The sequence below is a fragment of the Moschus berezovskii genome, chromosome 9, assembly GCF_049115385.1.
Source record: "Moschus berezovskii isolate FMDL1 chromosome 9, NW_MosBer_1.0, whole genome shotgun sequence".
NCBI classification, from domain to species: domain Eukaryota; kingdom Metazoa; phylum Chordata; class Mammalia; order Artiodactyla; family Moschidae; genus Moschus; species Moschus berezovskii.
The window spans coordinates 35,994,660-36,019,053 of NC_142468.1; the positions used below are offsets into that span (position 1 = coordinate 35,994,660).

Sequence of the window (24,394 nt, forward strand, 5' to 3'; positions counted from 1 at the left end):
GATGAGATGATTAGGTAGCATCACTGATTTGATGGACATGAATTTGAACAGACTCCGGGAGATAGTGGAGGACCGAGGAGCCTGGCATGCTGCAGGTCATAGGGTGGAGAAGAGTTGGACACAACTTAGTGACTGAACAACAGCAACAAAGCCCCAAAATACTGAAAAGCAACAGCCATGGAAAACATTAACAAGAGACATGGTTCTCCACCAGTGGACTCTACAGCTGTGATTTCCATCCCTAGCAGATGAGTGGTGTCACCTGGAAACCATCTTTAAAATCGAGAGAGAATCTGGGCCCTACCTTGAACTTAGAAAATGAAAACACTGAAAAGCAACAACCATGGAAAATATTAACAAGAGACATGGTTCTCCACCAGTGGACTCTACAGCTGTGATTTCCATCCCTAGCAGATGAGTGGTGTCACCTGAAAACCATTTTTAAAATCTAGAGAGAATCTGGGCCCTGCCTTGAACTTAGAAAATGAAAATCTCATTTATGGGGACTGGGGTCAATGGTTCATAACCTGTCTGTAGTAAAAGACCATTTTTTTCTCTTTCATTTCCAATGTGTCATAAACCAACATCAGTACTTCTGTAAAATACAATTAAGTTAGTTACTGAAAAAGTGATTGCACACTTGGATGCCAAGGTAATATCACATAGCCACGTCAAAATATGTTTTTTTCTAAATTGGCTCTCTATCTCTGTACTTGTTTTGTTTGGTAAAGGTTTGGGCCGGATCCATGGTTCTACTCTGATGACCTGCCAGGTTCATAAGCTATTTGCCACCATCTACACTAGACTCAGAAAATTTTGCAAACAATTTCAAGGCAGTTAATGGATTCCAGAAGCTCAAGTTTATAGATTAGATTAAGAGTTTGCTCACAGAATCTTATTGTTAAAATACCAATTATAAACTGTAGCTCCTGATGAATATTTCTCCAGAATCTTTTGATTTAACATGTTTTGATTGCATGATAATATGGCATAGATAGGGAAATTGAATTGTATTTGAAATTTCAGAGTTGAGTTGATCTGTTATTTGCCAAAATAGCAAGAGTAGATTACAGACAGGGAATATGACACGGAGAGAAGAGTGACTTAACCTGAGTGCACTAGTGCCGGTTGGGTGTCTGTGAATCCTGTCACCTTCAAAGGGTCCTGGTATTACATTGGAAAATGTCGTTTAAAAAATCTAACTACCATATGGCTCAGGCCATGGCTCGATATTGATAGAGAGGAGAAGGGGACGACAGAGAAAGAGATGGCTGGATGGCATCACCAACTCGAAGGACATGAGTTTGAGTGAACTCCGGGAGTTGGTGATGGACAGGGAGGCCTGGCGTGCTGTGATTCATGGGGTCACAAAGAATCGGACACGATTGAGCAACTGAACTGAACTGAAAGAACTCAGTAGAGATCATGAAAATGATTGAACTTACTAGAAAGTGTGTGAAAGGACACTTAACCTTTGGGACATTTATATTGATCAGGAATGGTGAAGAGATGAATCAGAGAAGAAAAGAAATATATGTGTATTTGTGCGTGTGTGTGTATATAAAAGAAGCTTTATGCCTGCAGTGAAATAACATAGGTTCAGTTTCATGCGTCCTCAGTCTTGTCTGACTCTTTGCGACCCCATGGACTGTAGCCTGCCAGCTCCTCTGTCCATGGGATTCTCCAGACAAGGATACTGTAGTGGGTTGACATTTCCCCCTCCAGGGGATCTTCCCAACCTTGGGATCGAACCCACATCTCTTACATCTCCTGCATTGGCAGGGATACTTTTACCACTGTGTCACCTGGGAAGCCCTAGGACCTTCATGAAAAGGACACATATTGGGCAGGATGAGTGTCTGATTTCTCGGTTGTGTGGCCAGGCTCTGGTGGCCCTTGCAGTGGTTAAAATGCTAGTGTATGGTGGGTACTACCACCCTGCTGGGGGTGCTGCTCCCCACTGTGACTTTTCAGAGTGGTGGTCTGTGTCTTTCTTGCATGACCGCCGGCCGTGAGGGTGTCCTTGGATTCTCTGAATGGAGCCCAATGCACACTCAGTAGTTTCCTAAGGAAAATCAGGTTTCCAGTGAGTTTTTCAAACTTAGATATTTTTTCTGCCCAACATGCCTATTCCTCAGTGTTGACTTTAAGAAAGTCAGGTGCTTTGTATGCTAAACTTCAAACACAGTCCAGCTTCCCTAACTTGAACGTGATAGTCTTGAGTGATGCTTACTAATGTTGATTACAAATGGAGACTCAGAGTCATTTTAGTGGTGGTCCCCTTTGCTCTGTGTGTAATACCTCCTTGAACTAAACTCTTGGTCTCCATACTTGGTGAACATCATCTCATTAATGTCATTGAGGTTTTGCTTTCGATTTAGACATAATTCAGGAAGACACTTAATGCTTTGAAGCCATGATGAGGGAGTGGTAGTATGCAGTACCCAGGAACTGTTTCCAGAGCTGATTGTTAGGTGTGGCTTGTTTATTTTAGATGCTGAAGGCCTCCTCAAAACCAAGGAAAAGAATCAGAAACTTTATACTCGAGCACAACGGCACCAGGAAAAGAAGGAGAAGATCCAGAGGCATAATCGCAAACTTGGTGACCTGGTAGAGAAAAAAAACACGGACTTAAGAAGTCATTATGAGCGTCTGGCAGATCTTCGGCGGTCTCACATATTAGAGCTCACGTCTGTCATTTTTCCCATCGAGGAAGTAAAGACTGGTGCGAGGTACAGTAAGCGAGTCTTCCACTTCTAGGGAAACCCAATTTCCAAAGATCAAGTGTCTTTCAAGCACGTCAGCACATTTATTGGGCCTCATTCTGGGTTTTACTGGTGATGAAACTTAAGTCTTATCTGCTTTAGCAAACAGTAAACACTGCACAGAGTTGGGGTGGTGGCCCTGGGAGAGGTGAAGCCCAGGCTTATGGATTTTTCGAGCTTTCAGAGGAGGGCTGGGCTCACACGCTTCATCCGGAACCATCTGATGTGGCTGCAGGGCCAGTCAGGCTGCTCATTAGTCACATGCTGTTAGGCAAGTTCTTGCGCCTTCAAGCCTTATTTCCTTGTTCGTGAGATGGGATAATAAACGCCTACTTCACAGAGAAATCATGAACTAAGATGGAAGAAAAAGCCCTGGGTCTCTTACTTGGTGGGCGAGACATGCTGGCTCCAGCTTTTCCTGGTAACCCTCCCGTCTAGCTCAGGATCAGCTAGGTTGAGTCTCAGGCCATAGTGCTTAGACGCCCTCAGGAGCCAGTGGGATGAACAGGATGGGGATTCTCAGCTGGCTGACCATCAGAATCACTCAGGAACTTCAGGAGAAAACAGGTCCCAGAGGACTGAGCTCCAGCCTCCCTGTCCATCTTGGAATGCTTTATTTATTAACCTTCCCCAGGTGATGCTGGTGATCACACAGATTTGGAAACTTCCACTGAGGAGTTTCATTTGTTTTCTGATTAACCATCAGGCTCTTGCCCTTGAGGGTTTTCCTTCTCTTCCAGTTGTCTTCACTTTCTGGCACCTTTTCCTAGCGCTGGACAGTCAGTTTACTCTTGCTCCTTAGGACTTAGAATTCACCGCCTCCACTTCAGTCTGTCCTTTTACCTGTTGCCAGAGTGAGCTTCCTCAAAGCCTGAAGGTCTGATTGTGCTTCTGACTTGACAGCCTACTCTCTGACACTTAACAAGTCATTTGTCACTAGTGATGGTTAGCAAATACAGAGATAAAAAAGCAGATTCAAAATAAAGAAGAATTCAGGGCTCAGAAATAGACCCTGAGGTGGTATTTTGAATCAGTGGGGAAAAGTCAGATTTTTCCAAAAATTGGTGTAAAGACAGGTGGCCAGGCCTTTGAGGGGGGGGAAAGCTGACAAACAGAAGCGTTATGCCAAATTACATTCTAGATTTTTGTAATTACGTATGAGCCAAAATACCCGTGTTAGAACACATGGTCAAAAAGACTAGGATGCCGTTCCAGATTTTAGGATACTAAGACTCACAGAGAAAAGCTTTCTCTTCCATACTTGTGCTGTTTAAATCTTTTATGTTAGTGTAAATTGCTATTTGTCATTCTTTTTTTTTTTTTAAGCTAGCAGTGTTGAAGTTATCCCTATGATAAGATACCTTGTTCCTTCACATTTCTTCTCAGCCTGCCTTGAGTGGAGGAAGGAGCAAGTAGAGGGACAGCGTAGAACTGGCCACAGTGTCCTGTGCTGCCCTGTCCTGTGCAGGGCCGCCAGGAGGAGTGGGTTTACGTGAGGCAGAGGAAGTGAGAGCCAGAGGCCCAGGGCGCGGATTCTAAACCCAGAGCCGCACAGCGGGCCCTGGCTTGTCTGGGCATCTCCCGCCTCTGCTTTCAGCACCCTTTTCCGGCACTTCGCTTGTGCCTCCCGCACACACCCATGCTGGCCTCTCTGCTCCCCGGACACCCTGCGCTCTCTCGCCACCTGCACGGTGCCTGCCGGGCCTTCTCATTCCACTTCCACACTGTAGGCCCGCAGCATTCCAAGTGTGGTCTGAACCTCTCTGGGTCACTGAGGCCTTTTCAGAGCATCTGTGGAGTCAAAACCGTTTTCATAATAATACTGTCACTTTATTTTCCCTTTGCACTCTGTTGACATTTGTACTGGTGTCTCAAAATGCCGTGGTTGGAAAACCTCTGTTGCCTTGACAGGTTTCAAGGCAGTGACACCAAACAGTGGTAATAGTCGTTGGATTGCTTTGCAGTGCAAAAAGCCAGGCAGTTACACGTCAAGAACGCTATTGATGAAGCAGTAGAAATTATTCATTTTATTTAAATTAAGTCTTGACCGCTGCATGCCCATCCTTAGACTGCTGTGCAGTGTGGTGGGAAGTCTGTAGAAAGCATGTTTGCTGCATGCTGAAAGCTACCAGGGGCTGAAGGAAAGGGCCTTGAGTGAGTTGCTGGTGAAACTAGTTTTTTTTTTTCCTGTGGGACACTTTCTCCCCTTGAAAGAACAGCAGAAAGACTTGGGTTTTAAAGAGATTTTCAAAAGTCATGATCAGTGCTGTGCTGTGCTTTGCAGCTCAGCTAGTCAGAAAATAATGTCACTCTTTGCTAATTTTCCTGTTTTGAAAAATATAGTTTTTCATTCATAAAAACATGCTACTTAGGTGTAAAGGGTTTTTTTTTTAATGGAATATTTTATTTATTTATTTTTTAAAAAATTTATGTAAAGGGGTTTATTATTTTTGAGTGAGTTAATAATTTAAAAATTTCTCAGATTTTAATACAGTAAATATTAATAGATCTAACACACATACACAAAAGCTCTTTGGAGCCCTCAGAATGTTTTAAGCACATGAGGGGGTCTTGAGATCACATAATTTGAGAACCTAACACTTGATGCCCTTGTTCATGGTGCCATCATGCCCACATACTATGCGCTTCTCTGCCACAGCTGCTTTGTCCTTCACCTCTGGAAGGTCTTGCTTATCTCTGTATTTTCCAATTAAATCCCTGTCCTTTCATGCATCATCCCCGTGTTCCATGTACCTGCCAAGTAACTGCACACTGTTTAAAATCCAGCACCTTTACCTCCGCATGATCTTTGGTTTGTAGAGATCCCGCAGACGTGTCTTCAGAGAGTGACAGCGCCATGACCTCCAGCACTGTGAGCAAGCTCGCTGAAGCGCGGAGGACGACTTACCTCTCTGGGCGATGGGTCTGTGATGACCACAACGGGGACACCAGCATTAGCATCACGGGGCCTTGGATTAGCCTTCCCAACAACGGGGACTACTCGGCCTACTACAACTGGGTGGAAGAGAAGAAAACCACGCAGGGGCCTGGTGAGAAGCAAGATAGTGTTCAAAAACTTTTATAAAATTTTTTTTAATTGAGGTAAAATTTCTGTACAAAATGAACAGTTATAGAGTCAGCAAGCAGGACTTAGTACATTCACAGTGTTGTGCAGCCATCACCTTTGTCAAGATCAAAAGCACTTTTCTCATCCCAGACAAAAACTTGGGGCTCGAATCGGTCACTCCCATCCCCTCCACTTCCCAGCTCTTGGCACCCACTGTCCTGCCTTCTGCCTCTGTGGATGCTTTCTGTTTGTTTCACAGAAATGGGATCTTACAGCATGTGGCCTTTTGTGGCAGGCTTTTTTCACTTAGTGTGTGGTTTTCAAAGTTCATCCACATTGTGGCATATACATTTCATTCCTTTTATGACTGAATAATATTCATTTGTGTAGCTATGCCACATTTTCTGAATCGATGAATGGACTGAAAACGTGTTAATCTTTTTTTAGATATTTCACCTTCTGGGGTCAAATGTTACTTATATAAAAAGATCTCACTATTTAAAAAAGTGTATTTAACCTGTTGGGTCCCATTTTTATAGCTACTAACTTTGTAAATAACTTTTTTTTTTTTTTTTTTTTTACCAATCCTAAGTGGAGATTAGTAATAAGACTCTGATGCTAGGAAAGGTTGGGGGCGGGAGGAGAAGGGGACGACAGAGAATGAGATGGCTGGATGGCATCACCAACTCTGTGGACATAAGTTTGAGTGAACTCCGGGAGTTGGTGATGGACAGGGAGGCCTGGCGTGCTGTGATTCATGGGGTCGCGGAGAGTCGGACACGACTGAGCGACTGAACTGAACTGAAGTGGAGATTGAAATACGTCAGTAGAAAAACCCTTTAAAATGCCACTAGGTTCTCTTTGGTGGAGAAAGATGATGCATTTAGTTATCCAGAAAGTATTTAATGAGTGCTTTCTGTCATGCACGCTGCTGGTGATACAAAGTGATATCACCAAGGCAGGTGTAGCCCTTTGCTTCTCTGTGCAGAGGAAAGTAAGCAACTAATGGTCAAAGGCATCACACACTGAGTGTTGGCTGTGGGCAGAACCAGCACCTTCATGGGGTGGGGCTACAGCTCCTGCTGCTGCTAAGTCGCTTCAGTCGTGTCCGACTCTGTGCGACCCCATAGACGGCAGCCCACCAGGCTCCGCCATCCCTGGGATTCTCCAGGCAAGAACACTGGAGTGGGTTGCCATTTCCTTCTCCAATGCGTCAAAGTGAAAAGTGAAAGTGAAGTTGCTCAGTCGTGTCCGACTAGTAGCAACCCCATGGACTGCAGCCTACCAGGCTCCAGTCAGGGGAGGCCTCTCTGAGGAGGTGACTTTTAAGTTGGCCATTAATTGCATAAATAATGCATTATCCAAGCAGTTCAGACTTCATTTATGTGGGGTCTGGTTAGGCCCATTTGCTTAGGTTATATTCCACTCATCAAAAATTATAAATAATGAAATATTAATGTCTGGCCATGGACCTTTTATTAGTAAAGAGTAAAGCTTAGCCGTCAGTAATGTATTGATAAAACCACACATCCCAGAAATTTAGATTCATTAATGTTTTTGTTGAAATTGAAGTTTTTTTGTGTATGGCTATTGTTTATCTACTTTATAGACATGGAGCATAATAACCCTGCTTACACGATCAGCGCTGCATTGTGCTACGCGACTCAGCTGGTCAACATTTTGTCTCATATACTCGACATAAATCTTCCCAAAAAGCTGTGCAACAGGCAAGTAATTGAAAGCAGTGATGTCATGTTTATCATGGCTCTCTCATGTTCCTATTGTGTTCTTTATTCTAATTAAAACAATGGGAGGGGAGTTGGGGAAGGAAAAGAATGTAAGTATTATTGGGACTTTCCAGGTGGTCCAGTGGTTAAGACTGCACTTCCACTGCAGGGGGCATGGATTAGATTCCTGGTCAGATCCCGTATGTCTCATGTATGGCCAGGAAAGAAAAAAAAAAGAATCTAAGGATTTTCTAGAGAGAAAAGATCTGACCATGAAATACTAGATAAGCCCAATGTGCAAATTTGTGTCATTATCTTACAATTGCATGTGACGTGTTTGAAAAGACCACAGAATTCTCTCATTCGAAAAGATTAAATTTAAGGGAAAACCAGGATATGCAGAGGGCATGCTTATGTGTAAGAACTGAGTAAATTGTAACACTTTTTAATTTAATTGTAAAGGTTTATAGTCCACCCAGTTCCTAAGACCTTCCTACCTCCCACCGGTTATCCTTGCATTTCAAGTAAATGTAATGTATGTTATTACCCCCATCCCCACCACCGCCCTTTAAGCACAAAAGGTATTGCGCTAAACTAAGGTGTTTTATGCCTTGCTTTTTAAATTTGTTTTTATTTATGAAGATTTTTTGAGCACGTGCTATGTGCTCGGCACTGTTCTAGGTGCTGGAGGGGTATGCTGGTGATGAAAATATAACCTCTGCCCATTTGGTACTTAATTTTAACAGAGAGACACATAGTAAATGAACGTGGTGTCAGATGGTGATGAGGGTTGGAGAGGACATTAGAGCAGGAGAAAGCGGGAATGCGGGGCAAGGAAGGGTTTACCACATCTGAGAGGGTGGGTGTGGGTCCTGTGGGAACCTGGCAGAGGCTGGGAGCAGGCCACGGGGATCCCTGGGCAAGGAGAAGGGCAGGTGTAGAGCCCGGGGAGAGGGAGAGAATGAGGCAGTGGGGACCCAAGTCTGCGGATCCCGTGGGGACCTTGTACAGCCACTGTTGGCTTTAGCCGTCCCTCCGCCTAATGTGGATAGTTGCAGAGTTTTCCTTTGTACAAATGTGCCAAAATCTTACCCATCTGCTGTGTCCCCTGTTCATACCTCAGAGAATAATCCTGTCCATTCGTTAGTCCATTAGTGTGCAGATACTTGTGCAGAGTATGTTTTCAGAAGTAGGGCTGCTTGGTCACAGGGTACATGCATGTGTAATTTCTGGATGCAGTGAAGTTGCTCTCCGGGAGAGCAGTAGCTCATTCCTAGAAAGTTTCTGATAAGTGCAGTTTATTATGAGGCAAAGGACTTGGGGTGTGTCTTGTGCTAACTGTAGTGAAAAGCATACTTTTTAAAATGAATATTTTACCAGAATTTCTTCAGGAATCACGACTTTACACATTGTCCATTTGTTTTGCAGTGAATTTTGTGGAGAAAATCTCAGCAGACAGAAATTTACTCGAGCAGTGAAGAAACTGAATGCAAATATTCTTTACCTGTGCTTTTCCCAGGTATGGAAAATATGCTGTGAGCTCAATTTTAATTTGTTACATGGTTGAAAATATTAATCTTTTTTTTTTCCACTTTTTCTAGCATGTAAATTTAGATCAGTTACAGCCACTGCATACACTCAGGAATCTAATGTACCTGGTCAGTCCGAACTCTGAACACTTAGGCAGGTAAGAAGGGTGTTTGTTGCTTTTTTCTAAGTGGTGTTACTGTGATGACTTGCAAGTAAAGTTGCTGTACCTGTGAGCAGGGTGCAGGGGCCTGATCCCCAGCCCCAAACTCTAGATGGGACAAAGATAACACAGTCCTGTCCAGAAGGAAACAAGGGTTAGTTGTGTTTGATCCCTTGTGGTCCTTACATAAGCTTTTCTAAGAGGAAATAAATGGCAACCATTTTTAACACCTACAGCAGAATAGAAGCCATATGTTCCTGGAGTGGGGACTTCTTGTTCTGTCTCTGAAGACCAGAGGCTGTTTCTTTGAATCCACATCTGTTTCTTCCTTAGCTCGGCCTAGTGTCTCCCCCGATTCTTACACATTTTCTTTTGTGCCTGTTCATTCTTTCGCATCATAATAATCCTTCCCTGTTTTCTTTTTGTCACTGAGTCCATCTGGCCGCCATTTGTTGGAGATAAAGGGTATTAGAAAGTTTATGAAATGAACTAGTTTGAAACCCCATTATCCTAAGAAGAGGAATCAGTTCACCAAAATGACCAATCAGGCTGGTCTGTGGGATCTTTCTAGTCTCTAAGCCCACAGAAGCACAACATAGATGAGACTTATCTTTGGGACCATCCAGCACCCGTTTTCTGGATGCTTATCTTTTTCCCTTGCTCTGAGAAGTTGGTCTGTATATTTCTGCAGATATGACTTGGTTAACGTATTTGAATTTTTGAAAGAGAACAAAGGAAAATAAAAGGTGGGAAAGTTCTTTGAGGACTCCCTCCCCCATCATTCATTTTCTTCAATACTAGAACCACGGCTCTAGGGGAGACCCCCTCCACTGACCAGTGAGCCTAATCTTGGTCATCTGCTCTTAACCTTGTCTTGTGTGTCTTCTCACCTCTCCCCCCACCTAAAACAGGGCTTCACTTTTCTGGAACATAGCGCCTTCTGGAGAAAGCTATGAAATCTCTCCAGGGAATTGCACCTACACCTAGAATTCGACATCATTTTATAGGGAGGTTATTTGCCTCACCCCAAATCACATGCATTAATTCACAGGCCACAGGAACCTGTTAAGGTAGCCATCCCGTTTTTAGTGGTTGATGCCTATTTTTGTGAGTTTGCTGCTGTCTTCTCTGTACATTATTTGTAAAGGATTCCACATGAGGAAATTTATCTCTGATAATAACAGCTAATATTTATTGAGCCAACATATATGGACAGTGGGCCAACTGCTTGACCTGTGTAAGATTGACGTGATAGATGATAAAAAGGCACTGAATAAAATTCAGTTCTCATTAATAATTAAAGGAAAATTATTAAAAATTTAAAAATAGGTTATTAATAAAGGATATTTACTACAAACCTACATCAAAAACTAGTGTATTTACTGACATGTTACTTAGGTAATATTTAATAGAGTCTTTCCCTTATAGTCAGAAAAGTCCAAGAATGCCTACTATCACTGCTATGTTACTCCTCAAGGCAAAACATTTTTACAAAGAAGGTGTGTTTATATTGGGAAGAAGGTGACAATGTAGATGGTATGATTATCAAACTGGTTATCCAGGAGAACTAAGAAACCACTGGAATTGATTATTCAGTGGTGGCTAGATACAAGTTCACCATACAAAGAGCAATTGCTTTCTTATATGCCAACAGCAACTAGTTAGAAAATGTAACCGATAAAAGGTCCTTTCTATTGTGGCAACAAAAAATATAAATTATCTAAGAATAATCCTTACCAAATACTTGCTAACCTATATAAAGAAAATATGACACTTAAAAAATGATTCAGCATGTATTTCCGGAATGTCTGCCAGGCACTGTATGAGGTATTGAACTGAATAAGTAAGCCCAAGGCTGTGAAGGCCCTTAGTGTTTTCTGGGATGGGAAGGCTCAGTATGGTAAGAATGCCATTTCTGCCCAAAAGGAAATCTGATCAGAAATTTCAACAGATATTTCATGGAACTTAAGTTGATTTCCAAAGTTCAGCTAGAAACACAGTCTGAAAGGAAATTTTGAAAGAAGAACAAGGGATGGGCTTGGCACCTTTAAAACGTAGTATGAAGGTAATTAAAACCTTTATTCCCTGCTCTCAGCATGCAGATAGGTGGAGCACTTAGAGGAAGAGAACAGAGTCCAGAAACAGGTGCGCGTGTGTGCATGTGTAGGAACATCGTAAACGATAGGGTGGCATGTTGAATCGGATAACAATAGCAGCTCAGTGGTGGTGGGCCAGTTGGGTATTTCTGTGGGGGAAAAGTTGAAATCATACTGCATTCCACATGTAAAAATAAATTCCAGATGATATAAAAGACCTTACTACTTTATTAAAAAAAAAACAAAACCTATAAAGGAACTAGGAGGAAAGACACTGTGGGGAGGGAATTTGCATGCAACGTACAAAACCCAGAAACCATAAAGGAAAGGGGTTACACATTTGACTGTGTCAAAACTAGATCTCTGGTAAAAGACACCATAAACAAAGTTAAAGACGAGCAGCTGGTGTGTTTTGTGACCTTTGTAATAGGCAGCAGATTAAAATCTAGACTTAAATCTTTCAAATCAGTAAAAGACAGACAAACCTGATGGAAAAATAAACAAAGGATTTAGGCGGGAATTTCACACAGAAGTACAAGTAGTGTTCAAATGAAAAAATCTTCAGCCTCAATCAATAAAGCATCACTATTCTAAATAGCTTTCTGTCAGTAGTTTTCAGCCATAAGTTTGACAAAAATGGAAAGGCTTGATGATACCCAGTGTTGCTGGAGAAGAAACACCTTTCTTTTAGGGCAGATTGCCTTGGTGGGCATGAAGTTTTCTTTGGGCTGCCCTCCATTTTGAGGGCTCGGTCTGACAGGAGTACACACGCACAGCCAGGCTGTTGAATTCGTGTCTGTGAACCAGAAGGGTGGGAAGTGAGCTTCACGAGTCAGGTCCCCCTTCACACCTGCCTCAGTTGGAATTAAGACTTCAGAGAGGTTGGTGCAAGAACCTGGGTTCTGCCAGCTTCCATTAAGACTAGCTGAACTGAGGATCCCATCCTGAGCCCCAAATAAACTTCTTCTTTGAAATAAATTTACAGAAAAATAGCAATAAAATAAAAATAGGACAAAAACACTTAGACCCTTTACCCAGATTCGCCTTTGTCTGTATTTTACCATGTTTGCTTTCTCATCTGTGCAGTTTGTGTCTCTTATCTTCGTAAATACGTACATACATGCACAAAAACTTTTCTTTCCTGACCTCTATGAGGATAAGTTACATGCATCATGGCTGTTACCCCTTAAGTACTTCAATATGTATTTCTTAAAAATAGGGCCATTTTCTTGCTTTTAACCACAATACAGTTATCAACATCAACAGATCTAATAGATCCGGTTCTCTAGTGCCCAGATGCACGTTTTGTCTGGACCAGGTAATGTCCTCGATAGCACCGCCCCTGAGTACAGGATCCAGTCTTGAGTTGGATGTTGTGTTCAGTTGCTGTTATCTCTTTACCCTTTAAATCTGGAATGGTTACCACAGTCTACTTTGTTTTCACGACATTACCGTCTGTTTGTTTTTAAATAGATCTTTTATTCTGAGTTTGCTGTTTCCTTGAAATGTGGATCAGGTGTACATTGCAGGCTGGAATGCCACCTAGGTGAATATCTTCTGGCTGTCACATCCAAGGCCCACTGTGGCCATCTGTCCCTCACTGGTGATGTTAATTTGATCACCTAGTCAAGATGCTCTCCAGCTTCTCCTCTTTACACTTCCTCTATTTTTTTCCTTCCTTACAACTAATAAGCAGACATTTAGGAGACATTTTGAGACCATGCAGTTATCCTCATCAGAATTTCCCCCTGGATTTTGTTGTTTGGTTGGTTTTTTTTCCTATCTGATCCAGCCTTTACCATATTTAACACATCATTTTTATCCAAAGTTTATAGCTTACTTTAGGGTTCACTCTTGAGGTCGTATATTCTATCAGATAATAATTTTGAAATATTTTGCAAGAGACTTCCTAAAAGCCAAAAAATTGTTCCCTTAGTCGATAAAGAGTTAACTGCCTTCAGGATCATGAAAAATGAGTACTCTTAACTTCAGAGTCTTGAATAAAAGGATGTCAGTTATTCAGCTAAACTGAAAATTAAAGGAATGATTTTATAATCTTTATTCCCAAAGACATTAAGTGAAAAGACTTAATTCTGTGTTGATGTGTGTGTGGCTTGGGGTGTGCTGGGCAGATCATCTCTAAGCTAGAAGTGATGGGAGAGCAGTTGAGTGGAGAAATGTCTTCTGCTTTTGCAGGTTCTCGGAGATGTAGGTTACTCGTCGGAACTAAAATTGTTCTGACTTGTCACTTTGGGAATCATCTTAATGGCTTATTTTTCATTAGAAGTACTTAATTCGGCACCTTCTTCAGGCCAGCTGGACTCTGCTTTGTGGAATTCCGAGCAGAAAACTGGAGTCCAGGTGGCTTCCAGCAGGGAGCTCTCCCTGGAGGAAGTGTCATTTTCCTCACCTTGCGTCGCTCCTGCCTCTTTTCCTTAAAGAGGAGGTCCGTGGATGATGGCAGTCTCATGCCAAGAAGGACCCCAAGGGTAGATCTGGCAGCATCAGAAAGGAATAGAAAACAGGTTGTGCCTCTTGGGCTGGCTGGAAGGAAGTGACTGCTGTGGGGAGCTGGCCAGGGTCTGTGAAGGGTCCTGGGGGCGTTGGGAGATGATAAGGGGCCTGGGGGCGCAGTAGATGATGAGGTTCCTGGACAGAACAGAATCCAAGACTTTTGTGTTCAGGAAAACAGGGACTAAGGCTCAATCCCTCTTAGTGGCAGAGGCACTTAAATTGTGTTCTTGGTGGGCAGCTGCCATGGGAAGAGGAGCGGGCTAGTAGCTCCTCCTTCAGTAAGCGAGGAGGGTGAAGGGAGGTTGAGCGGAGACGGGACCCTGACCAGGAGGTGGGGTGGGGTGCAGAGAGGACCGGAGCTGGGGGGACCAGTGAGGGTGGAAAGGGGGGCTTATTTGCTTATAGCAGGCAGGAGCATGAGGCAGGAGGGGGAGAGTCCCTGCTGGCTTGTATTTTGAGCCTAGTGGGCTCAGACATCAGAGAAGACGAGCGTGAGAGTTTAGCAGACCTCAGTTGGAGAGCTCTGGCAGGCTGGAGGGTATTTGTGAGTGGAGCTGGGAGGAGAAGAATCTGCAAAAACATCTTTGGGGTAGACCTCTCCAAAAAAAGAGAGAAGGGGGACGAGACAGCTGTAAGGAGAGCCTTTCCAGGAAGCGGAAAGAGACTGAGCGCAGGCGCTGGCGTGGCGGCTCAGAGGTTGAGAGATGCTGGGGAGAGGCCCCGGTCCTCCCTTTACCTCTTGCACGGTGAGGGCTACTGGGCAGGACGGAGGCCTGGTCACCGTGGGCACCCCTGGTCTGAGTGGCTCTTTGAAAAGTAAATTTCACTGCAGACCGAGGGGGAGCCCTGCAGTGCCTCTTCCAATTTAATTCATACTTGTAAGGCCCCCAGACCTGAACAGAAATGTTAGCTATTACTGTTGCGTGTTCTAGCTGGGATCCACGGTTGTCTTGAAAGAATGAAGGTTGCCTGACCCTGAAAAAAGTGAGTCAGAAGGTACAGGTCTGTTGAGGTACCCTCGAGGTTAGTGTTAGCATTCAAAAGGGTGCAGAGAGTTTTGGACCATGAAGTAAAATGACGGGCTCTACAATTCTTTTTTCTTATGTCTCCATTACTTTTGCTAATGTCTGTCATTTTCCCCTAAATCACTATCAGTGAAATTTTTCAGTGAACAAGGCCTTGGTCCTTATCTTGGGGACCACAGGGGATAGAAAAGGGCTGCTGGGTGACTGGTCCAATCCTGTAGCTGGCTGCAGGGAAATCCCCCAGAAGGGCAGTAGGCAGGGTGACTGTCCACCTGAAGGAAACGCAGCCTGGCTCCCCCGAGGCAGGAGCTGGGAAGAGGGCAAGGAGAAGGAGCAGGGGCTTTGTGGAACCTGTTGACACGGGTTCCACAGTGGCACTGAGGAACCATCACAGGCGATGAGGCCTGGTTTGGAGGTGATGATGTCATTGGGGACCTTTGGGAAATAAAAATAGCTTTCTCTTGAAACACAGTACAGAAATACGTACTATTCCAGATGAATATATTATGAATAGTTGTATCTCGTTCAATGCTATAAATGTGTCCCTAGAAAATTATGTAATGATAATCTTAAAATGTGTGCAAGAGCTTGCTGTTGACATAAATCCAAGGAAGTGTTGTTAACATGCATGTAACTCTGTCATTTAGCCCCTGTGAGTGTTAGGAGTTTAGTAACTGGGGTCTTACATAAGGCAGAGAACACCTGTACATTCTGTTGTTCCACAAATCTACCAGCGTATACCTCAGCTGATATTCTCTCATTGGAATGCGTAGATACAGCAGTTGTCTGAAATAGGGAATCACATGTTGAACAAGCTTGCCTGGTCTCAGTGGATGGGCTTTTTCCATTCAGGGTCTTCACAAGTAGGTCGAGTTGAGGGAAGGTGTCATGTGGTGGTTTTATTCATTACTTGGATGGCCATCATTATTTAGGTAACTGGATGCATGCTCAGTCATGTCCAACTTTTTGCGACTGCAGCCTGCTGGACTCCTCTGTCCATGGAATTTTCCAAGCAAGAATACTGGAGTGGGTTGCCATTTCCTACTCCAGGGGATCTTCCTGACCCAGGAATTGAACCCAAGTCTGCAGACACAGTGCTTACCACTGAGCCACCTGGGAAGCCCCTTATTTAGGTAAAGAAGCACTCAGTTCTAGGCCAGCAGAGGGTGCAGCGATGGCTCTGGTCCCCTGTGTCCCATCAGGTCTTCAGTCGTGAGAGTGGCGCTTGTCTCATTGTCTGCCCACAGATCAGGACCCTTTGAAGTGCGAGCAGACCTGGAGGAGTCCATGGAATTTGTGGATCCTGGAGTTGCTGGAGAATCAGATGAGAGTGGAGATGAGCACGTAAGTGATGAGGAAACTGACCTGGGCACGGACTGGGAGAACCTGCCAAGCCCCCGGTTCTGCGACATCCCTTCCCAGCCGGTGGAAGTCTCCCAGAGCCAGAGCAGCCAGGCGTCCCCGCCCATCGCGAGCAGCAGTGCTGGTGGGATGATCTCGTCGGCTGCGGCCTCAGTCACCTCCTGGTTTAAAGCTTACACTGGACACCGTTAACGGGCAGTGACCAAGAGGCGCCACTACAGCCTGGAGAAAGCGCTTCTTCCACTCTCTAGTAAACATGTGTTTAGCTAAGATAGTGCCTGGAACAAAAAGAAGTTAAGCTGTTGGGGTTGTTGTTTTTTTTTTTTTTAAAGCAGGAGTCTAGCATTTCTCTTGGTCAACTGGGCAGAGGTGGTGACTGACATGCTTATGATAATTAACAGAACAGAGGGGTCACAGGTCCTTCTCCCAGACCAGTGCTGTGGAGGAAGGCCCTGTTTGGTCACTTCTGTTGAGGCAGAAATGCAGGGAGCTCCCACTGAGGACGGGCCATGGACCCCACAGACATGGCTGACATATTGGTCCCTTGTGATGCTAAGACTGTTGCTAAACACTTTGTTTCAGAGATTGAGTCACAGGGAAGTGATTCTTCATGATTAGGACTTGAAAACTGTTTAATATGAGTTCGTTTTTATGCCATTAATTTTTTGTACAGAGAATCAGCAGGCAATTTGAAACACGTGGTTTCTTTATAATTTGGTCATGTTCGGTTTTTAGGTCAAGAAGTTTTGTTTCGTTTTAAAAGGGTGGGTTTTTAAAGTCTTGTTTTAGTTTTTGGAGGGAGAGAGGTAGTTTGAAAGTGATTTCACTTGTGCTGCTCCATTGTGGCCCGTTAGACATTCCTGTTTTCTTTCTCCCACACACCAAAGAAACCAAGGTCTTTTTTTCTTCAGGACCTATATCCATGAAGAGAAGAAATGCTGGCTGCAATACTGTCCTAGAGATTTAAGAACTGTTTTCTTGTGTTTTGAGGGAAATTAAGTTCATTCTTACCTAGACTGAATTCCTACCACCCACACCGTGTGCATTTTGAAATTGAACTATTTTCTGTGGGTAAAAAGTAAGTCATTAAGGTTGTTTCCTTATGGAAGCCAAATGCCTGCCTGGGCACAGGTTAAAAGCCACTGAAGTGGCCTCTGGTCATTCTTCTGCTGTCTGGTTTCTTTCTAAGGGCTTTAGTAAGTAGCAGGTTTCTCCAGGGAAAACACCCTGCTTGTTTGTTTCCTAGGTCTTTGTTGCTCTAAGGACACTACCTTTGCTCTGAAATGCAGAGCACTTCATTATAGCTAATACTGCTCTTCTCTATCCTGGGAAAGCTCTGATGGAAAGAATTTTCTCTCACCAAGAGATCATTTTCAGCTAATGTGTCTTGTCCTTCTCTTAGTGACAATCTCATAAGAAAACCGTGGAGAGGCATTATGTACAAATATGTAAGTAGTTTTTTATTTTTAATAACTACAAAAGAAAATCCTATGTAACAACTACAAATGAAATCCTATGAAAAATTCCTAGCAGGCATTATCACCATATCTTGTTAGTGTGACTGGCATGATGGTACTTCATAAATCACTCGGAGGTTTGTCCCGCCCTAGCTTCTTTTCTCGTTGTAATTATTATAGTTGATACTTTGCCTCCAAATCTGAGGTGCTATATATAGCTCTTGCTATTTGGTATACTTAGTGTTTGGTAGAGTTTGGGGTAGAATTGCAAAGAATGTTTATTCTTACCCAGGAATCCTGAGTTCCCTGACTTTATGAATTTTCCACTGAGGGAGGAAACAGGCTTTTCCCCTTGTGGGTTCTTATTACAGCCAACATGGGTTTTAAGTGCTGGCCTTCGTGATTGCTGGGTTGCATCGCCCCATCTATGTCTGTAGAGTAATTCATAAGAGGGTGGCTGCGGTAGACTTGAACAAATACCAGATGAACTTAAAATCCCAGGAGATGAGAGTTGTCTAGGCATTCAGACCCTCAAAGAGCTTAGTCTTAGAACACTGGGATTTGGGGCTTGGGGGTAGAAAACAACTTTAGCTGAAAAAATGCACAGCAGTCACGGTTCTTCTCAAGTAATCTTATGAAGAAGATATCACAAACTAGAGTAATTCAACAAAACTTACATGGATATGGGAAATGTAGGGATTGATAGGGTATGTTTTGTTGTTGTTAATATCAAATAGAGGCACTTTACTTAGGGTTAAATGATCAAACCTTTAATGGTTTTGAACACCAACATACTGACTTAACACTGCTGAGATATTTTGGTTTTCATTATTTTGCACTGGATCCACCCTGTATATATTCTTAAATATACATTTCAACCACTGTTTGTTTTTTCTACTCTCTTTGCTGCTCATTAAAATCTCTCATGGAGGTGCCAGAACCATTTGTAAACAGCTTTTTAAAAAATTGAAGCTGGTATTTTTTTTTTTTTTCCAAACAAAAAAAGCCATAGAACTTGGTCATGTTTTCCATAGTAAAATGATTTGTTGAAACAAGGTAATACTAGAAAAACTTACAGGCACCACATAGGCTGCTTTAAATGGTCTGTTAAAGACTGTTTTTGTAATGGGGTGTAAGGAAGAAAAGTTTTGCACATCTGTAAGTTCAGGGGGAGAACAATGTCAACATTGTGAAGTGGACAGAATTCATGTAAGGAGTTGTGCATTGATAATATGGGGAAGAACGTCTGGTGGCATGCTGTTAAAAGAATCTCCTCGAGGCGTCACATTGCAGGGATTCCCCACTGCTCTGCGACTTCCAAACCAGTTTGAGTCATACAAATAAATGTTTTCTAAACTTTTATTGTATTATTGCAATAAATCTTTTAACAGTACTTTGCAAATATGTATGTCTTCTTCAAGCTCTGATTACTCATTCCTACTGATAATAAATTGAGGGTAGCAAAAATAAGATCTAACTCTGGAGTATTTTATACAAACTATAGGGTTGTTTTTTTTTTTTTTAAGAATTTTTTGCCACGTGATGAAAAATGCCTGTTAATACTTTTTAAAAAAGTATTAGTGGTATTACAGTAATGGCCCATCTTGAAAATTGGTTGCATACTTGATCTGAAGATGCATTTTTGTTTGGTAGCTATCATTTGATGCGGATCACCAACAGTGACTTTTGGTATTTTGCAACAGCCCTTTAAGGAGGGAGGGAGGGATGGATGGGGCCTCTGGGTTGCCCATATGGAATCTGCCTAAGATTTCTTCAGAATAGGAGAAAGGGAAGTGTTAGAGGCGATCTGTCACGAGAGCAGAAGAATCCTTGCCCTCTGTTTTGTTCTGCTTTAATAACTATGTTGTCTCTCCAGGTGGGTCATCTGTGCCTTTAAGGTTAGATTACTGTGGGGAGGGGCCATGTGCAAGGTGGATGGGGATGCCAGAGTGATGACTGTGAAACAGCAAGAGCAGCTCAGGCAAATGCTGAAGCACTGTTGCCGTGGTCATCCTACTCTTTTTACCTGCAGGAAGAGGCCGGCCAGCAGCAGCAGAACAGGCAGGGAAATGGAAGGAGTCCTGAATAGGGCATATGCTTCCATGTCAGTCCTTCCACCTCCCTGGATAAGTTAAAAACATGCTCCCATCTAATGGGTACACACAGATTCCCAGCCCTCAGGGTTAGATCATGATTGATGCAGGAATCGGGTAGAAGCAGATGGAAAGAACTAAGGATAAATTTGTCCCTCGTGGTTGGGAGGTCATTTGAAAATTGCTTCAACAGCATGCACTAGGAAATTTGAAACCAACTTTTGGGCCAGTTATCTGAACCCCAGCTATGAAATACTCAAGAGAAGGCCACCAGTGGCACCCCATTCCAAGGATCTGGTGAGAAAGTACCCCCAGGAAAAGGGTTCACCGTCTGCTTAGAGTTCCAAAGATGAAGTGTTTTGTTTTTTTTTAACCAAAAAGGACCAGTGGGACCATCTTTTCTAGAAGAAAAGGGATGGTAAAACAGCAAAAGCCGCATCAGTGACTTTTTTATTGTGTTTTTGTAGAATGGAATAAGGTAATAGTCTGGTGGGGAGAAAACCTGATGGAGAATTCAAATGGTCCCTTTAAAAAGTGAGAAATAGGCAGGAGGTATCTGACAGCACTAGGTAAGCTGAAAAGTGTGTGGGAGTCAGTAGAGTGGAAGCAGCTCAGTCATGAGGGCACATTATTACCTCCAGGTCCATATCAGCTTGTTCACCATCTCCCCCAACTTGGGCATGGCTTTTTAGCATTTACTTTATGACTTCAGAAGACACCTGGATTTTGAGGAAAGGGCTCTCCCGCCCTTCCCAGCAACTTATTTCCCTAAATTTAGAACATTATCAGGAAGACATTTGTAGAGCATAAGCAGGTAGATGGCTCTTGATTTTAGTAACGGGCAAGTGGCTTGGAAGGCAGTAGATGGGAGAGACACATCTCCCAACCAGAGCGTGATTAATAATGATAGAAACGGCGTATCTTCTGCATCAGTAATGTATTCAGCAATAGTTGCCGTCAGAGTAGGAAGGACCATGTCTAGCACCCTGGACTTGCACCCTAATGGTGCACATGTTTCCTGGCTTAGGGATACTGGCACTGGCTTAGGTTGGAAGTTCTGCTGCACTGATGGCCTTGGAGAGGAAGTCTGCTGAGGCCTGGAAAGCTTTTGACCAAGACCTTTAGTGCCCAAAACATATGTGCATTAATGTTTTAGAAACACTCACCTATAGCAGTGCTGTCCAGTGTAATATTTATTGTAGCCCACATATGTGATTCTAAACTTTCCGGCAGTCTCATTAAAAAGGTAAGAAGAAATAGGTAAAATGTATAATATAGTTTAATTCAGGATACCCCCAAATAACTATTTCATCTAATTAGCATGAAAAATATTAAACAGCGGTGGGTGGGAGGCTGTAGGAGGGTTCATTAGTATTCTTGCCCTGGGCCACAAAAACTGGGGAGGGCTTACCCCTTTGTCTACACTTAAAGCCTCCCTGAATTCACTCTTTTCTGGGGTGTGTCCACAGTCCTGTTGAGAAGGTATGCAATAAAGAGCCTCAGTGGAGCACACATTGGAAGCCTGAAGGGAGACTACTGACCTGGGAAAAGATGGTGTGAGAGATCCCAGCTTAGATGCCAGGGCAGCCAGAGCACTGTCTCTGCTTAGAAGAATCAATCCAGGCTGGGGTGGAAGGAAAATTGTTCATGACAGGCCACACACCCTGCAGCAGAATCGTGCCTGGCTACCCATACAGGAGGCTTGGTGAGGAAGAGCAGAGGTCGTCAATGGCTCTGTCCCAGAAGAGAGTCCTGTCCCATCCCTGCCTTCCCACTGGGCTGCACGCATGCAGTTACACACAGATGGGCCGTTTCCCCTTCTAATGGGTAGGGCGCTAACAGATACAGCTGTGCTCTGCATTTTACTGACTGGCAAATAATCGATTTTGAATCTGGTTTTGAATCTTCCATCAACCTCTTCATACTACTTAATAGACATCTAAAAATACCAGTTAGTAAAGCAGTTTTATTCTCTGATGGGGGTGGTAGGGACGGTGGATGTAAAGGAGGGAAATAATTAAAATAGCACAAGTGATTCTGCCCGAATTAATTAGGAGACGTGATCTGCTCATCACTCAGCAAGCACAAGTCCTCTTACAGGACTTGCACATTTCCCACCACTGTGCCTGGTATGTATCCTTCTCCACTGGTGGGAGATGGACGTGCAGGACTTCATTTCAGCTGTATGCCATTTTCTCCATAAATGCTGACTTCTGAACCTAATCCCTGCTGGGTTTTGTCATTCCAAAGAGAAAAGCAAAACATTTAAGTAGAAGTTTCTAATTTTAAACTTTTATAGCCTCAAAAGAATCTTAATCCAAAAAGAATTTGAGACAACGGGTCCCAAAACTAGTTTGTTCTGAGGTCTGTTCTCTACTAAGTGAAGAGGAGATGAGGGGCCTTTGAGAGGGGAAGGTTTCACTTTGCGTTTCAGTCAGAGGAGCACCATGTCTCACCAGGGTTGTTGTAGCAGAGGAGATGCGCATCTCTCTGCTCCCACTCCCTTCCCAACTGCCAATTTTAGTGGCTCTGCTCCTTTAAAATTATGTATGTGTTAAGTCACTCAGCCATGTGTGACTTTTTGCGACCCCAGGGACTATAGCCTGCCAGGCTTTTCTGTCCGTGGAATTCTGTAGGCAAGACTGGAGTGGGTTGCCATTCCCTTCTCCAGGGGATCTTCCCACCCCAGGGATCAAACCCAGGTCTCCTACATTGCAGGCAGATTCTTTACTATCTGAGACACTGAATAATACCAGATCAAGCAAACCACCTAGCTTAGGTGTTGCTGCCTAACTGGGTTTTGCTTAAACCAGTTAGATGTATATACACTGGAAGTCCCCCAAGGGTTCATAACCACAGTGATGTTTGCTCTTCCCATGAGGTTATGCAGACACCAGCTATGGCCACACACTTAGATGCATGTCATAGAAGGGACTGCACATTTCCCATGAAGGTCCTTTCGCCAGTCACAGAGACTGCAGCACTAGCTTGTCTAAAACCAAAGCAACACCTGAGACAGAAACTGTCAGATTCCCTGAGTGCCAGTTGCTGTGCATGGCAGAGAACACCTTTATGTAAACACAGCACAGTACCTGACAGTAAGGGCTAGGTAATGCCAGCTCTGGTTATTGGTGCAGTCTATGGTACAGCAGGGTTTTGGCACAGACAGGCTTTAGTCTTTTTGAAGTAGGCTATGGGAGGTAGGAGAGGAAGAATAGCCAGTCTGCTGAGTAAAGAAGGAATAGAGGCTATTAAAGCTCAGGGAAAAAAGAAAAATGTGCACGAAGACCCACATAATAAAAAAATCTGAGGCCAGTTCATAAAGGTTGGCAGGGAGGCCCTAACAAGTCCGAGTTAGAAGGGTGGTTGGACAGAGTCCAGGAAGGGAACTCCGAGATCAAGCTTAACTATCAACTCGCAGCTTTCTGCAGTCGGGAAGCCCAAAGGAACCTGCTGCCAGGGAAAACATAGCAAAGCCCAGATCATACCAAACACAGCTGACAGTCACCCAGCAAGACTGCAAGGGCTGCTACGGAAGCGACCCTAACCAGGAAAGTTCCCTGGGACCAGCTGTGGCCAGAGGAAAAGATCCTCCCAGATCCCTTCATCCCTCTTCATGTTTCTCATACTAGTTAGAGTTACAGTACAGCACAGTCAGAACCGGGCAGCACCCTCACATCAACATGACGACTGAAGAGGTAGAGGTATAAACGTTTTTATGGCATGTGTATGTACTGGGTGTGAGGCACCGAGGGACGGCATGGCCAAGCTGCCCTCCATGAGCCCCGAGTGGAGTGGCAGAGCAAGGTTCAGACACACAAGAGGCAGTAGAGAGGTACTTACTACCAGGCAAACCAGCTGGGCAGGACAGGGTGGGGTCTGCCAAGGAGATGCCTCCTGGTGCACAGAGTTGTCAGTGTTAGGGCAGGGAACATGCTCAATTGTGGATGAGCCTTCTACGTGGCCATATTAATGCCAGAGTCATTTTGACAAGGCCTGAAAAAAATGTTTAACCTTGGCCCTTTTGCCCTTTGCTTTCTGGATTTTCTTTCAAACGGTGAGGTGAGGGCTGGGAGAGAGCTGCTAGGCCAAGTATTTCATTTTTTTTTTTTTAATGCAGTTATTAAATTCTTTTTTTTTTTTTTTTTGAACAGAGGAAAATTTATGCCTGGAACCTGGACTGGAAACTTATGATAATATACATGCTACAATTCGATTCTCCCCAATCATTCCACCTTCACCCTCTCCCACAGAGTCCCAAAGACTGTTCTAAATGCCTATGTCTCTTTTGCAGTCTCTTATACAGGGTTCAGGTTACCATTTTTCTAAATTCCATATATATGCGTTAATATACGGTATTGATGTTCTTCTTTCTGGCTTACTTCACTCTTAGGCCAAGTATTTCAGACCCTCTGAGCAAAACCTGAAGGGGTAAGTTTTATTTGGGTCCACACGGGGGCGGAGTTGGCGTGAGCCTAGGGTCCTCGTGCCCACATTATTTCCTTTCTGTGAGTCTAGGATTCTACAGTCAGGCAGGCAGTGCTGCAGAAGTTGGAAGTGAACTGGTTTCCCCAGCTTGGCACTAGGGGGCCCTGAAG

General features: G+C 43.7%; 1 protein-coding gene across 2 annotated transcripts in view; it reads left to right on the top strand.

Annotated features, from left to right (window-relative positions):
- Positions 1-24,394, top strand: part of ATG14 (autophagy related 14) — a 44,192-nt gene that overhangs the window by 18,612 nt on the left and 1,186 nt on the right. The window contains exons 5-10 of one of the 2 annotated variants that reach the window (XM_055437388.2): positions 2,495-2,732; positions 5,586-5,815; positions 7,442-7,559; positions 8,988-9,078; positions 9,161-9,246; positions 16,132-18,693. In XM_055437388.2, coding sequence (XP_055293363.2) covers positions 2,495-2,732; positions 5,586-5,815; positions 7,442-7,559; positions 8,988-9,078; positions 9,161-9,246; positions 16,132-16,438 — 1,070 coding nt within the window. In that variant the 3' untranslated portion in view covers positions 16,439-18,693. Of the gene's footprint in view, positions 1-2,494; positions 2,733-5,585; positions 5,816-7,441; positions 7,560-8,987; positions 9,079-9,160; positions 9,247-16,131; positions 18,694-24,394 lie in introns of those variants that run through there. The other variant, XM_088839578.1, reaches the window with a different exon arrangement.